At 46.8% G+C, this 16,842-nt stretch overlaps 1 protein-coding gene across 1 annotated transcript; it reads right to left on the reverse strand.

The window, feature by feature from the left end:
* Window positions 1–341: 341 nt before the first annotated feature.
* On the reverse strand, window positions 342–4,516 carry T265_00586 (hypothetical protein; the record flags this gene model as incomplete). The annotated part of the gene is made up of 3 exons (XM_009164414.1): window positions 342–776; window positions 1,589–1,787; window positions 4,392–4,516. The coding sequence occupies 3 exons, from the start codon at window positions 4,514–4,516 to the stop codon at window positions 342–344; spliced, it is 759 nt and encodes a 252-aa protein (XP_009162678.1).
* Between the last annotated feature and the right edge of the window lie 12,326 nt (window positions 4,517–16,842).

The raw sequence follows: 16,842 nt of genomic DNA on the forward strand, positions 1-16,842 counted from the left end.
CACTACTACGCTCCCCAATAACGCACCGATGATGTCACCTCGATTGGTGATGAAACGTTTGCAATCAAATTGCCCAGCTCACCGAACAAGCCAACGACCACCATCTACGCTACCTGAGCTACCAACATTTTCCTCTATAGAGAGCTCGTCTTGCGTCCCAGGCTTTCACTATTTGCCAGTCACATAAGTGGAGTCAAGATGTGCACTCCAGAAGGAAGGACACTCTTCAAAAAACCTCTCACCGCTAGCTGCTTCTTGCATTTCCAGGGTGGATTCATCACGAACAAATGGGAATTTAGGGCCAAAATGTTATCTCATGTCTATTCCCAATTGTGGGAGAATTATCTTTCAAATGGGCTCAGATAAGAAGACAGTGATTTGGAATGAAGTTCGGTTTGAAAACGAGCTTTTATTCGAGGGCCACTTATTTGCAACAGGGAAGATGGACTAGCTGGTCCTCTTCCCAAAAACGACCTTGAACCAGGTTGCTCCTTATTGGGCAACCAATAAATTCTAATTGAACCAGTCCACAGGAGCGCGCGAACGTGCAGAAGTCCAATAAGCGGCATCAGGAACCGGGTGCAACTTCCACGCCATGCCATAAATATCATCAGGAGCTCTAGAAACCTAAGGATTGGAGCGCGATTAATCTCGGTTCTTCTTGAGGGTGTGACGGGACACAGAAAAGGTAGTTGCAGCAAGCGATGCCCATTGCTCAAGTCAAAAGCAGTCAGATGGAACATATCCTTTGAATGTACACCTGGGGCTTCTTCTTCCTGCTAGGCAGAAGAATGGTCGTGGAATATCGATTAGGCAGCCGACAGCTCAATAAATCAGGAGGGCTTACCTGGACAGGCTCTGAGTGAAAGTCGGCTATGTTCTCATTTAGTTATAACACATTATAACTAGGTTCCATTTATGAGCAGTACGCTGCCCGTACTGTGTGAGTCTATTGTTGTGGTTTTCATTGTTTCAGGTCAGGATAAGGTGACAGTGCACTTTTAATTAATGGGTACTGTTGTATGATGCTGGTTACAGAGCAGTTGCATAGCGGTTACCCGCTTCCTGGTAACACTGTGTTGATGCTATAGTTTATACTTTCACTCATCAAGCGTAGTTAGAGAAGAAGTCAAGGTGGGTGTGGCCAGAAAAGCCTGAACACCAAAATATGGCCGACTAACGTTCGAAAGCAGAGACATCACTGGTAGAGATGAGTTCTTGTTCGAGGTAGAAGAACCGTGGATCTACGATTTAGTAAACATTCATGGCTCAGAGAAAGTGGAATCAGGATAACAGGGTCTCCATTGTTCCATGGCGAGCTGCAAAATTCTACACTTGATCACCGCGGTTCGCATACTGTGGGCAAGGCGATGTTCTAGGCTATCTCAAACTTTGGGAGTAAACGAATGCACCACTTTAGACGCTGTTCTAATTTCAGTGTGGCTTCAGACTTAACTGTATCTGTCGAGATACAGTACAACTTCGTATAGCATTCTCTTTTGCATCGATCAATCCTGTGTCATCTTCATCTTAAGGTGACTGAATTTGTCTTTTAATGAGTCATCGATATGGTAACAAAGCTGAGTACCTTCCCCCCAGGCAGGCAGATTTTGCCTAACTTCTCCCTTTTCTCACAGTAATAATAATAATAATTGTTCAGCTGTAGTACCCTTTCGGTGCCTAGCTGCCATGCCATCCGAAAGAAGCACGAGGGCTGAGATACTGCCAGGTTGCCCAAGCCTAGACAGGGGAAGTCGAGAGGCGGAGGTAGGGTTCGAACCACGGACCTTCCGGTTAGGTTAGTAAATCTCTAACCACTTGCTCACAGTATGTTATGTCAACAAAATAGCGTCAAGCTACAATATAGCTAACCAAGTTTCCCACTTTGGATAAAACGCCTTCGACTGTCAAAAGTGACGCGTCTACTCTGTTATGTTTTCTTTGCGTCAAGCTCAGTCATTCTGGCTCCCTGTTGTTTTGATTCAAGGTGGTGACCAAGTGACAGTAACCATGTTCTGACACTACATCCGGTATTCAGAAGATCGATTAATGAGGTAAGAGCTTCAGGGCAGCGTTCTTCAAAATCAGGGGGCAAAAGCAATGGTTCTTTCTCGTTGCCTGATGGATAGTGACGGACTCGCAGACAACGCAGTTAGCCATTAGCTACTACCATATCTGCTCTCCATTGGGAGGAATTGGGGGTCTAAACAGAAACAACTCACACAGAGAGACGCAAGTAACTTTGATCGTAGGAACTACGTGTCCATTATTTACGCTCAATTATCATATGATTATATATATCCCTACATCGGAAAACAAGCCTGCCTGCAGACAACATTGCGGTGATGCTGTCTTCCGCTGTGCTTCCACACCATAATGTTCTCATTTCGCGTACAAATGTCTACACTTTATATCTGTGTTCATTGTCCCCAATAATCTACGCGTATGTCTGTTTGATAGGTCCATCCGTGCAGATGCCCTCCACAGATCAAATACTATACTTTCCACTTTATCCGTGTTTGCTGAATGAAATCAATGATCCGATAAATTTTGATTCAAATCACCTGTCCTAATACCATCGGGTACTGGTTTCCGTGACACAGACACTTTCTCTAAAGAAAGATTTGAAACAAACTGCGCTGGGTAGGACGTGGTTGCTGCTGAACTTCAGTCTACTGCGCGCTTCATCCGATTCGGACTGATCAAATCCGCGGGGCCTGGAAATTTCACGAGTGCAGTAATAAACTGAGAAAAAGCAGAACTTCCCCTTGCCTGCACGATCGATTCGTATTGCATTACAACTGTCATCCAATCGTTTTCACACTTATGGTTTATCGGCCGTCAGATTGAAATCGCAACCGATGTCTCCTAACCGCGGACATTTCCTTCACTCGTTCGTTCCAAATGGGTAATAAATCACTAGAACTGAATTCGACTGACTACTTGTCAAAACACATCTGTGATTCAGGCAATAAAGATTCCAGTATTCCATACATACATTCGTTTGTGAAATTCCGTATTCTCAATCAACCAGGTTCATTCATTCCTGCGTTAAAGCTTTCCTATTAGAACCAGGATCATCGTGACTGTGTACAATATTTTTTTTAAAAAAGAAATACCATACACTGACTGCACACTGACAGATGCAGTTAAGTCTGAAGTCACACTGAAATTGGAACAGCGCCTAAAGTGGTGTATTCGTTTACTCCCAAAGTTTGAGATAGCTTAAAACATCGCCTTACCCACCAGAAAAGAGACAGTATGTGAACCGCGGTGTTCAAGTGTGATACTATTGTTCCGTTTTTGGGATAGTGTAGACCCTATTATCCTGATTCCACTTTCTCTGAGCCATGAATGATTATTAAATCGTAGATCCGGGGTTCTTCTACCTCCTCCCTTCAAACAAGAAACCATTTCCACCAGTGATGTCTCTGCTTTTGAACGTTAATCAACCCTTTCGGTGCCCAGCTGCAATGTTGCCCGAAAGAATCAGGAGAGCTGAGAGCTAGGTTGCCCAAGCATAGACAGAAAGCACTTGAGATGCGGAGGATGGGTTCGAACCACGGTTGTTCCGGTCAGTCAGTCCGCGACTTAGCCACTGAGCCACTTGGGCTCATCAGATTGCATAACAAACGACTGTCGGAACAAACTTTTTTGCCGAGCTAAGCTGTAGAGGCATGGTCCGGCTATAGAGAGGGTCACTGTCAGATACGATACCGTTATCTTGCCATGGGTAATAAACGAAAGCGGGTCAAGGCATATCAAATGACAAGGTACTTGTTCAACCACTGCCACATAGTTAAATATCTATTTCATCTTTACATTATCATAGAACCGTGCCGAACTGTGTGTGTGTGTCTCATACATAGCCATACCTGGCTCTGTGTGGTTAACTCGTTCCAGAAGACGCAGCAAATTCTGACCGTTCATGACTATCGAGTTGATGAGAGACCTCCGATAGGTAGTAACATTCTGTGCATCCTTACGTGACAGATTGGAATGAACAAGTCAACCGAGGAGGCTAGGTTTCACGGACAGAACTGAACAGAGTCAATCCCTGGAAGTATCGAACCCTACTCGAAAACTTACCAGCCTGATCACCTGAAGTGGTAGCGATGCGGAAAATGGAATTAACCAATCTCCGTGTTCAATGAACTGCGCCTCTGCGTGCTTGACCTGTCGAGCAAGTGCGGCCAAACTGCGCGCTTTTAATATCTCAGTAGATAGCAGTGTCTAGCCACAATGTGACCGGGAGTGCAAGTGTACCGGAAAGCAAACAAGGTGAATGAAAGTGGCACCGATAATGAAACTTTGTGAGTACAGGTAGAAATGTCGAAGGAGCGTAACTCCTACAAGTTAATCCGCCTAACTACTACCTACCGCACTTTCACTGATGATTTGGAGGGATGGCGTAAACAGTTCCGCATTGGCGGTGGTAGCTGATATAGTTGATGCGTAAACACGGGGTTGTCAGTGCACTTTGAATTGGAGAGATTGTTTCAGGGTAGTCATGCATTGAAGGCAACAGCTTGGATGCATGAAAGCCATCGAGGGCGCGACTGAGCCATGTTTGGCAGTGTCTCTAATATGGCCCCCCTCGGGGTCCTCATCCAGGGAGACAGCAATGGCCAGCGCAGCTGAGTTTGCTGGTAATGGCTACCACACATCGATGCGAAGTCCTTATTTGACATCCCTTGACTCGTTTCACCTCTTCGCATGGTTGTGCCAAAAGAGTCCTTCGAGGAACTCGGTTGGTCGAATGGCGTACGGAGCACGTGGCCCAGCCAACGCAGCCTATCGAGTGAGATCAGTTCATCTGATCACTGCGTCGCTGTTCCACAATCCGTAGGAGAGTGAAAATGTGACCGATGCAGGACGGGACCCAGCTTGCTTGTCACGGATCTGCTTCGCTCTCTGTTCAGTCAACCTTCGACGGATAAAACCAGAAAGCACCTCCAATGCCAAACTGGTCCTCGCACAGTGTTCGTGTAGCCTTTCTGAAGGTAAGAATAAGTGCCCATGTGCCTAATTCTACCGGAACCTTCTCGTTGTTTCAAATAGCAGAATATAAACCGTTCGGTTCCGGTGTCTTTACCCGTTGCAATGAAGATAGCTCGTACTTTATTTCTTCTTCTGATTGGTGTTTATGATGTACATTCTACCCGCCCGCATTCGCTGTTGTCCAGCTAAACTATTCTTTGAAATGTTCAGCCCATTCTTCAAGAACTCCTGAAACGTCTTTGTTTATTCATCGTCTCTCCGATAGTCGCTTTCCTCTGATTAGTCCACAGTAGTGAGTGAAATAGGGATCTGCTGTTTCTTTCTCCATCTTCTAATCTTTCGACGTCCACACTCGGTCTTTCCTCAGGCTTTTCACGGTTTGAGAGAGATTTTCGTGCTCCGCCGTACTCGTTGCCCGCTGGTATGGATCCACTAGCCACAATCACGACCAGCAATCTCGACAATATCCAGCGGTCACGGTCGGATATTGGACGCACAGCAATGAACGCCGCTAGTATAGCCACTTTTACATATTTCCAAGCTCAATCAACGTATTTGTTGCAAGTATTGTGTTGGTACTGACTTGTAAAATCCGGGAGCTCGAACTATCTTACTATTGGAGTCAAGTGCTGCGCCTCAAAAGAAGCGACCGTCCTGAATTATGGCTCCCAACCGGTAGCCAAGTGATCCACGGCTGATTTGCACTTTATGGACGCCAGTTTGCGCGATTGGAGCATTTTGTGCTTGAAATTCATGCTGACCAGGAACAGCTGCTGGTCGGTACACAACTGAAGGAGTCGCTCTCTGTTATCTGCGCGGCGAGTGCCAACTCCGAATCGGTTGCCCAGATGTGGTTCCTTCTTGCCTGACGAATGGGCTCGAACAAACCCCGATAGAAGTCAACCTTTTAAGCATTTAGCGCTGGGACTTAGTACGACTCCCACACCCTATATCCTACGAATCGTCGCCTCTGAATCACTGGACAAACGGAGAGTGAAATGTGAAAAGGCTTAGTTCGCCCTGGACAGTCTACAATGCACTATCATGTTTGAGTCCTGTATGCGTGTTCCGCAGATACCGCAGTTATCTACTTCCGGAGGGCATAAGGTCAGTTCAAGCCTGCTTGCCAGTTTTCTCCTAGCCTCCGACTCAAAAGTCTGACCCAGGGGGTGGCGGGCAATAGGTCTTAGTTGGGGGAACCTGCCTGGCCCCCATAACCTGCTCGGGAAATAACACATAGACATCCCACTCCTAATGCAGCCACTCACAGCATCTGGGCTCCTAGACAACCTCGTTTACTGAAAAAAGAGACGTTCGGTTTCGATAACCGAGTCAGTTAACTGGTAAAGAGTCCCCTGAAAAAATGTATTATTGAGTCAAATGAATATCATCGCAAGGCAAAGAACAATAAAGTCTGGACACTAAGTGTCCTGAAAAGTTTGCTAGCCGATACTCTGTGATTGTTTCATCGTCAACAGATCACCAGTAAATTTCAGCTGCTCAATGGTAGAAGTATGCGCTTACCGTGTGCCTCAAACCACATACTCTCCGGAAATCCTCACTCAAAAATTACAATCCCTATACTGACAAGCATTATTCTGAATCAGGATTATTCAACCTTTATCGCTCTACCGTACCCGGCTTTCAACTTTTCCATTCAAGCAAAAGAATGAGCAAATTTGAAACGACAAGTGTTAGTGACACCAAAATAGACAGATTAGAAAGTGCAGGTTGGCCTGAGTGGTCATCTAAGGTCGCTGGCATCACTTTTCCATTTTGCATGAGTTTGTGACAAACAAACTGTAGAACTTTTTTTAGGCAGTTCCACAACCCTTTTGAGTTACGTAATCGCCTTACAACTCCTTCAAGTTGAAACGCTCCCGGAGGGGCGATATCGCCCGGTTGGATACCGCTGTTCTCAACGAACCAATGAATGCGGTTGGTTCATATACAAGAGAAGAAGTTCTGGTTGGACTGCAGATCAGGTGCGCTTACGTATTTCAATCTTTCACAGAACCTATTGTAGAATCCTTGCAGGGATTTAGGCGTAGCATGCATTCACGATCAGTAACTCTCCTCTATGTACCGCAAACATTGATTTCGGGAGACTTTCATGCTCGGTAAAACCCGAGGTTGACAAGGTTCCGGACTTGCTCTCAAAAGTAACCACTTTTCAGGATTATTTCCATACGGAGTTTATTCTTTCGATAGAACACTCTTGTATGTCTCTCTTTTTAAAGAAGGCATCGTTTATCCCTCATTTGAGATGCAAAGTACTCATTTAGGGGGGTACTTTGACCATTTACACCGTTTATTGTGGAGACATTAGATGAGGCAACAGGATGCCTGTTCACTTCCGTTACATGCGCAAGCTTTCGTTTGGTCTTACTTTTGTTATTTTACCGGCAAACAATACACGTCATCCAGTAGTAAACTGAACGAGCTTCTTAAAACACGGGTCGAATTCAAACCATCAATCTCTCGTTAACACAGAATCAAATCACTTTCACACCACTCAGCGTCCACCTCAATTCAATTCCTCTTTACGTTTGGACACAACTAGCAGGTGGGTGCAGATCAGGCTTACCTTGATAGGTAAGTTGTAAGTGAATCTGGAGTTCTAGCTTCTTATGGCAACATAACGACGGCTCTACACAGACAGCATTGATTCACTGATCACCATCCACCCAACATTGCTCTTAATGTGAAGCCGCTGTCACGTGTTCACTTTTACAACCATCTTTCAGACTCACGATCCACTAATTAGCTACCGTTCGGACAACAGAGTGTTTTCGACAAATCGCATCCAAGTTCACACGACCCAACTGATAGCTGATCATGCGAGCGCAAAACGTCACAGCCAACTGTTCCTACTTGTCTAAAGAAATAACACCAGTCTCATCATAGCCTACACATAGGAGAAAGCCGTATGTAGAAAAAGTCAGTTCGGCACCCTGGTACATCCGGAGTTCCAACATTGTTCGGTTATANTCGGCGCCTAGCTGCATGCCACATAAAGGAAACAAGAAGGCCGAGATACTTCCAGGTTGCTCAAACTTAGACATAAGAAGTCGAGATACAGAGGCAGGGTTCGAACCACGAACCTTCCGGTAATGAAATTCGCGCTCTAACCACCGATCCATTCCGCTCAACCATCATCATCCGACCAGGCAAAGGTGTCCACCGAAGCTGGTAGCTGGTGATATTGGGAGTTCACTTTGGGTTAAACCAGGTGATCATGCCGAAACCGGAGCATCTCGGCTGGTGGAAATGTACCGTAGAACGCGACGATATCGTCAAAAAATAGCGCAGAAAATGACAAAAACAGGTGAAATGAATGGCTGAAATTGTCACGGGCTTATCTGAAGGCAAATGTAGTAGAATACCAGAGAACGTATCTAGAAATTTCGCTCCCTTTCTGAGAATGATCACTGGTTGGTTCGTTTAACCGATAAAGGAGGGGGGCATTTTTCCAACTTTCGAAACATGGCTACTCGTTAGTAAGTTTCCTATCATTCTGTACTTTTGAGTGGAAAGATTTACATAGGTTGGAAAAGTGACCGAGTAATAATTTGATAAGTTAAGCTCGAAATCCCCAATCATCGGCATCTTTTGTGAAAACGAACAGCATTGTTAAAGCAAAGTTGGAATATTCCTGAAAATATGAATTTCGTACAATCGAACGGGCACTGTACGGGACGAGATGGCCCAAGTGGTTGGAGCGCAGATTTGCTGACCGGAGGGTCTGCGGTTCGAACCCGACCCCTGCCTCTCGACTTCCCCTGTCTAGGCTTGGGCTACCTGGAAGTACCTCAGCCCTCGTGCAACCTTCGGGTAGCATGGCACCTAGGCACCGGAAGGGCGTTACAGTTGAATGATTATAGATTAGATTAGTATGGTATCAATAATAATGATGGAGATGTCCGACAACAAATCAGACGATAGAAAGAACTTGGAATGATCGTTAGGGATTGACTACATACCAAGCCGTATGGCCATGACGAAACTGCCATATAGTTGTGGCCCAGCCGACGGAGGCTCAGGAAGAACACTTAAAAACCGGTTGACATCCATTCCTTTCGGTCAGATTCCAAGTGTTAAACCACGTACACTGAGATCACAGAAGTTCTGAATACCGCATCTGCGTCCATCAATGATGAGGGCGAGCAGACGACGGATAAGTGACAAATCGAAGCGTAAATAGGCGCCGTAGTGACTCCAAGCTACGCGAACTTTAGCCTCTCAAGATTACATATACTAACGAGAAACGTCATAGAGTCCGTGAGAAGCTTGTAAGCTTTGGGAACGGAGTTTCAGTCAGAAGGTTGCTCATCTGAAACAGGCTGGTTAGTGTGCACCGGGATGAAATGACTGATTTTCATTTAGAGGAATTTCAGAAAACAGGGATGTAAACTAATACACATAGTGGACAGCAATCGCGGTGTTTGCTTTTTTTCTATCAAAAGGGGATAGATTATCGGGTTTGTGTTTGATGTTACCTATACGAACGTTTAGGAAATGCTGCAGGTATGCCCATATACCGTTAGCAAGATAGTTGCCTAAAACTTGATTTTAGGTCAGTCGAAAACAGAGTGTGAGATAGCTATAACTTAGTTTTGGACGTAGCTGACCAAGCACCCTCGTGGTTAGTTTCTAACCTCTTTGCAACAGGGCTGAGTACAGTGGCCAAAAGGTGTATGGCCTGGACAGAGAACCATTAACTATCTTGATATACATAGAAGCAATACGGTTTTGGCAACTGGAGGTAGAAGTAACTGTTTGGCGTTCCAGGAAGATTCTTGCGTAAAGTACTCCAAACCTGATCTCTGATGAGTAGATCTCTTTTTGGGTTCATACAATAGCTTCTCGAGGAAGTAGTGAGTGCATGGCATAACAAACAGGTTGACGGAATATGATAAGTCTGTCTCACAGACGCCATGATCGGTTGAATTAGGTTACCAACAACATTGAAGCCATAAACCAGTTGGAACGACTGAAACAAACGGCTTGAATCACGAACGGTGGTGGAAGAGGGCACGCCATGCAACTCATGAGATCACCTGAGAAATATTTGTCACGACAGTCGAAGGAATGACATAACCATGTTACCAGAGAAGAACAGAACATCGCGATTCCTAAGCTCTATAGCGTTTGTGGTCTACCCGAAAACTGCTACTTGGAACAAGGCTGAAGCCGGCTCACCTTGATCCAGGTAACAACGATATGAGTGTGCGGGGTCCATGGTATCACGGGTTGTTAAGTAAAACAAGCTGAGTTCCACGTACACCACACAAGATTGTGGATGAAAACTTTTTTCTTCCCACATCTAGACAAATTTTACTTGGCTACACGTGATCTCCAACCTCAGAGATGTTTTTGAACAATTCCGATTACCACAACACAACTCCGTCACCGTAGCTTTGTTGGATAATATCTGAAGGTGTTGAGACGCTAATGCTGGCTGTGTTATTGATTTGTTGAATAAACTGAAAAGTTACGATATTCTAGAATGTAAATTACAGAAGAGAAGCTTATGGGTAGGGTGGTCACATAATCTCCTTGTAAATGCCCCTATCCTCCCAAACACTAAAAGCCAGGGTCTGAATACGACTAGTAACCTGATCAGGCCAACCTACAAGACAGTTTCCGTGATCTGAAATGCAAAACAAAACCTAATCAAGTCTCTAGCCCCAGATTTCGTAATTCAGTTGAAAGCAGAACACATCTACGCCCTTGCCCATCAAGGAATCCCTTGGAAGTTTGTGAACACAATACGTTCTCTGTATTCACAGACTAGTGAGAGTATACGGGGGCGAGCTCTCAAAAAACTCCCGTACACGAAGCGGCATTTGTCAGGGGTGCCCACTCTCTCCATTCCTATTTAACATCGTGATCGATCGAACAGTCGAGAACCAATCTGAGACGGCCCGCGCAGCAACCTAAGGCGGCGGAATTCAGACACCGCATATACTGCCCGTCCACAGTGGCCTCCAAACTAAGAGATCTTACCGTGAGAATGCCACAACCTAGAGGAACAGCTTAGCGAACATCCACGAGGTTGCATTACAGGACGTTTTCTACGTTGTATTTCGCGACATTCACGTACTGACTTGCGTACATCTTAATCTGCGTGCCCTGATGAAGACTTTAAAAGCCCACTTATAACGGTTGGCACGCCAGACAATCTGATCTCCGGAAGGTTCTGCATGTGTCACCGATCTCATTTACAGTGAATCACATGTAACGAGCAGAAAACTGATACGCTCGACCAATCATCACCATCATCATCATCATCGTCTTCATCATCACATTCATCATCATCATCACCCTAATCGTCATAAACATCATGGCTCATTGTCCTCACACAGGTCTCTACAACTTCAGACGAGCTGATCCAGGCAGCTTCCCCCCCCCCATCCTGTTCCTAAACTATGCTCTGGAGCTGGTCATGGATAGCTGTGTTAAGATGAGGCTCGGGGGAAAGCTTCATGGCACTATGCAGAAGGAGTACGATGACCGTAATATGTATCCTCTAGAAGCCTGGCATGTCCGTCCTCCAAAAACCACACACCGCAACCCCCAACAGTAAACCACAACCACCGACGACTCACACAACGCGGTCGGATATGGGTAGTGATTCGGGGAAAAAAAGCTATGACTTCCTAGAGAATGTGAGCCAGGCTTTTAGTCAAGAACACAGGGTCGAATGCGCCAAGTAGAATCTCTACCTCAAGAATGGCACCCGAGGAGGGTCGTCCACTCCTCTAGCTCTTCGTTAGCAGACATCGAGCACACGGTTGACACTGTCTTCATTCCGGGCCCAATATCAGATCTTTTGGAGAGACAGTTGGGTCTTCAACGAATAAGAGCTCCTTTAAAGGCCAGCCATGCCACGAGACTGGGACGCAAATAACCACACACTTCACTAGAATGAAAAGGTTCACCTATTCCAGAAGTGTCGTGCCGTTTCCTTACTGCGAATCAATAAACTTCCAGAGAAAGCAAAGCACACAGTCTGTTTGCCGAACTACATAAACTGCCGTGTCCAAGATATGTCCGGTTCCCGATCAAAGGAAAGTGTATAGCCTCCTCGAATCTCCAAAACTCATATGAGCTTTTCGAGCATATCGCCTTTGCCAAACGGTTAACTGATCGTATACGCAATGAGGTGATATCTATACGCGGACTTGGCAACGAGCCATCATTGTCGCCAGCATGACATCAGTGTTCAATACCCATGCTTCGCTGCCGTACAACCATGATTTATCTGAAAGACTTATTGAGAAGAAGGGAATAACGGCGGGCAGGAAATGGACTTAGTGATAGCTTACCACAATCATTCCGAGGTGCCTACACATCCAAACACTCACTCAAGCAATCTGGATAGACACTAACAACAAGATCGCCACTGACATCGGCTAGCAGCTATATACTGCAGTGTCTCCAACCAGGTGCAGTGGGTACCACGCGGTCCCATCCTGGAAGACGGGTAGCACTGACAGCACCAAAACGTTTCGTAATCTCTTTCATACACTTCTCTCATGCCAGGGGTCAGCCACATCTCCGCTTTCGCCACCCTGAATCAGGCATGGAAATCAGCACTCTCTTCGGCAAGCGATGGTTAGGCATACGCAACTCACGTCCGAACCAACGCAGCTTCTTGTGCTGGACCCATTCTTCAATGGGACTACCCGTTGCACAACAGAAAACTCACTTTCTGCTCGCCTCGTTACGGGTTCGACGACACCGACCCACACGATCTAGACAAAGATTGTCAAACACCTGTACACATCTCAGTCCCGCTACTCGAATAGGCCAAGCCTCAGAGTCGTACAACAATGCAGCCCGTACTGTAGCCTGATACACACATCCCCTTCAGAGATATACCGCTTTGACACCATAGGTGTCTCAAATTAGCAAACGCGACCCTGACCTCGAAGAATCATGCATTGACCTCACCTGTCACACTACAGTCAGAACTAATACAACTCCTAAGGTAAGTGAAACGCTCCACAAATACGAGTCTCTTTCTGGACTGTAAGTGGCGTGTTCAGTGACATCCGGTCCACGAGCATGACATTACACTTTGTGGGTGCAAAGTGCATACCAAAGGATGGGATGACTTTGGTCAGTTCATCCAAGAATACTTGCGAAGTTAAACAGGAATGGGGAGATGGGCCATCCCTGACGGTCAACGTTTCGTATACGGAAGCTTTTGGAGAGTTCGCCTTATACTCCCACACGTCCGGAGGTCCGAGAATACAAAGAGTTTATTGTCTTCACAAACTTTCGGGGTATTCCTTCGTGGACACGCATGTCAAGAAGGACAGACCGGTCAACCGAGTCGAATGCGTTCTGGAAATCCAGGTATACTTGAATTGTGGGTCGTTTATACGTATGGCGTTGTTCTAACACCTGACGGGGTGTGAAGATTTGGTCAACGCAACCCCTACCAGGCCGAAATCCCGCTTGCTGCTCTCGAGTCAGTGTCTCACGAGTCACCGTAAGGCGACGAAGTCCAAGTGACGCCAGCAGTCTCGTTACGACCGGGATCAAGCCGATCCCTCACACTATGAGCCCCTTTCCTGAAAATGGGCACCATTACCAACCTCACCCCCCCCCAATTATCTTGGACAGTCCCGTCTGCTCAAATGCAGGAAACGGCTCATAAAATCGCTGACTGAGGAACAATGCGGCTGGGAGGTCGTCCGGACCAGAAGTTCGGTGGCGCTTGAGAGAACATGTGCAGTTATAAACCTCCAAGGCCATAGATTGTCCCACGTCCACCATCCTGGGTTTTACGTTAACTGTGGGATACAGATGAGTGGCAGCTGTTCGCCACGACAATTGTTGTTCGAAGCATTCGACCCATCAGTCAAAGCGCTATTCTTTATTCAGGATAGTCAATCTATTCCGATACTTGATTATTTCGCTCAAAGGTGGTTTCCAAAGACCGTTCACACGGATCAACTGAAATAATCTTCAGGTGCTACCGGCTTCCTAGGGCTCTTCCATTTCCTCGGCTGTGTCCACCAGAAATCACGGCCAGCTCGCTTTCTATTGACGTCTGATAATTCGTCGCATCGAATCATGTTTGGGACCGGCTGAGCTATTTCCCTAAGGTTTAAGCAGTGCCACCGTTCGGTCTGATATCCAGTGCCTATGTGCGCCTCGTGGTGCCATGCCACAAGCCAAACTCCCAGCACCATGCAGAGAGATGGCAATCTCGTCGCAGAATGAATTCACATCTGATGACGAAGCGTTTGGAAGACTTTAGAAGACTTTTGTGTCAAGTTCATACAACATACAGATCTGTCAGTCTCTCAGTTGCCAGCGGATTTGTCCACAGCTTACGCAGTCCAGAAAAAAACGAACTATTTCCCTAGGTTTAAGCAGTGCCACCGTTCGGTCTGATATCCAGTGCCTATGTGCGCCTCGTGGTGCCATGCCACAAGCCAAACTCCCAGCACCATGCAGAGAGATGGCAATCTCGTCGCAGAATGAATTCACATCTGATGACGAAGCGTTTGGAAGACTTTAGAAGACGTTTGTGTCAAGTTCATACAACATACAGATCTGTCAGTCTCTCAGTTGCCAACGGATTTGTCCACAGCTTACGCAGTCCAGAAAAAAACGAAGGGAAAAGCGACTCCGGGCGAGCACGTGATCGGAACCCACGAATTTGTTCCAGATCGATCCAGGCCATCGGTAACTGATGGCAATGTGGTCGATTTGAGTTTGTGGCTGGTGTGCTGTTGGAGGACACCATGTGGCCAGACGACTTCGGCTAGTTCGGAAATTAATACTGCATAAAAACAGCCCGCGAGCAGCACAGCTGAAGCAATCATTCACCACTGTCCGTACGTACCGGGTCCAATCCATGTCGACCTACTAACTGAGTCTCAGATGAGCTAAGCCTGTCCATTTGTGCGTTCAGATCTTCGTCAACTACAACGGTATCTGAACTTTAGCTCGCCGCAACAGGGCATTCAGGTCGTCGTAAAATGTCTTTGACGGTTTCGGAGCTACACTCAGTTGGGGCGTAGACAGACAGGATAAACACACCGACCAACTTCCCGCTTGTGAAACACATCCACAGATGTTGCCGGATAAACCGCAAAGGGGCAACCATCGACGGGTATCCAGTCAAGCATTGATACTTCCTCCCGGTTACTTGAGACGATACCAACCACTTCACATACTGCCGCAGCAGTCTTTGGATCGCCAGAGGAGCGTAACCAGAAGTCAGTGGAGAACGATGGGGTGATCAGCTCAGCCACTGTGCTTGCATCTTGAATCCTTGTCTCTGAGACACAGCACATATCAATGCCAAGCGAGCTCAATGTGAGAGCAAGAGCAGCCTGTTGTCCAGCTTGCTTCAGAGTCCGGACATTGAAGGCGGCCAGATAGACTGGGAGTCAAGGCCTGAAGATTGGTTTCGAGATACCTGAGAATGTCGGCACCATGTGATGAGCAAAGGCTGCACGCAAAGTCAATGCAAGATGATCGCGGTCATCAGTCCTAAGCGCCGGGCCTACGTGGGGGAAGTGACTACTCGGGTGAGGGAGGGGAAGAAGTATGTGAAACAGAGAGATGGGAGGCGTCAGGAGTAGCGTGTTTTCACTTACCCGCCCTGCTGTATGCAGCGAGTAAGGCGACCCGGCTGATAGCACCACTCGACGGCCCATAAGGCAATGAGTTTATTTGTATATGTGCACTCCATGGTTGTACTTGGGCTAGGATACCGCCAGAGTGTCCACATCTGGGCAGCAGGACGATTAGGGTCCTCAACCACAGCCTTTGGCTCTGACCGCAGGGCAGAGGTGTTAAGCGGGAAATGCAAAAACTACCATTTTTACGGAACACGTTGCTACACATGTTCCAACCCCAAACCTGGAGGACCAAGAGACTGTATTAGTCAGACCTATAATCATCGATCGACTTGACTTGAGAGACTGCGTGGTTGTCCCGGGGACACCCCCAGTATAGCTTAACGGGTCACTGAACTGCACAAACCGTCACACCACGAGGAAGACCAGTCTCGCCGTGACGACACCAAACAACTGAAAGCAGAGACAGCGACTGCCGCAAAAGACTCTGTTTGTGGAACCCCAACCAACCTGAAAGCAAAGGAGCGACGATCAGCCGAACACAAGATTACAAGCTATGGAGGTCTTGATGGAGAAATTGTCAGGTGTCCATACAGGGTTAGCAACCCGTTGACCAACACCCATCGGTGATAGGGGACAGCTTTTGAGACGGCATTCAATTGCAGTCAACGGCGAGCCTTCATCAACAAGCCTAACCAAAAACGTTCCGCTCCAATAATCCTAGTCCACAGCCTTCATGTGCCCTGTTTTTGTTTGTGAATATCCGACTTTCGGGCATCAGCGGAATCATCAATTTGCTGGCTGCGGACCACAGAGTTACCGACCAGATAGTCCAAACATCATGAGCAATGCTTCGTACGCATTAACACGGTTATTCCCGACCGTCCGATTGCAAAAGTCAGGATTCTGGACCTCATAACGGTACGAAATGCTATAGCGACCTTCAGCACATTGCTGCCATTTCAACAGCATAAACAACTTCGCCTCCGACAGCCATTGATCTAGGAGAAACTGTCCCAGTAAGCATTACGTTAACTGATTCCTCTAGTCGTTCAGCCGTAATGCCCTTCGGCAGTGAAGCATCAGTGGCAACACTGATGTTGCTGTCTTTGATGATTATGGTGATTAATACCCTTCCGGTCCCTAGATGCCGTGCCACCCAAAGGATGCATGAGGGCTCGGATAATGCCAAGCCTAGACAGGGGAAGTCGGGAGGCAGATGTCGGGTTAG

Source organism: Opisthorchis viverrini, assembly GCF_000715545.1.
Source record: "Opisthorchis viverrini unplaced genomic scaffold opera_v5_6, whole genome shotgun sequence".
Taxonomy (NCBI): Eukaryota; Metazoa; Platyhelminthes; class Trematoda; order Opisthorchiida; family Opisthorchiidae; genus Opisthorchis; species Opisthorchis viverrini.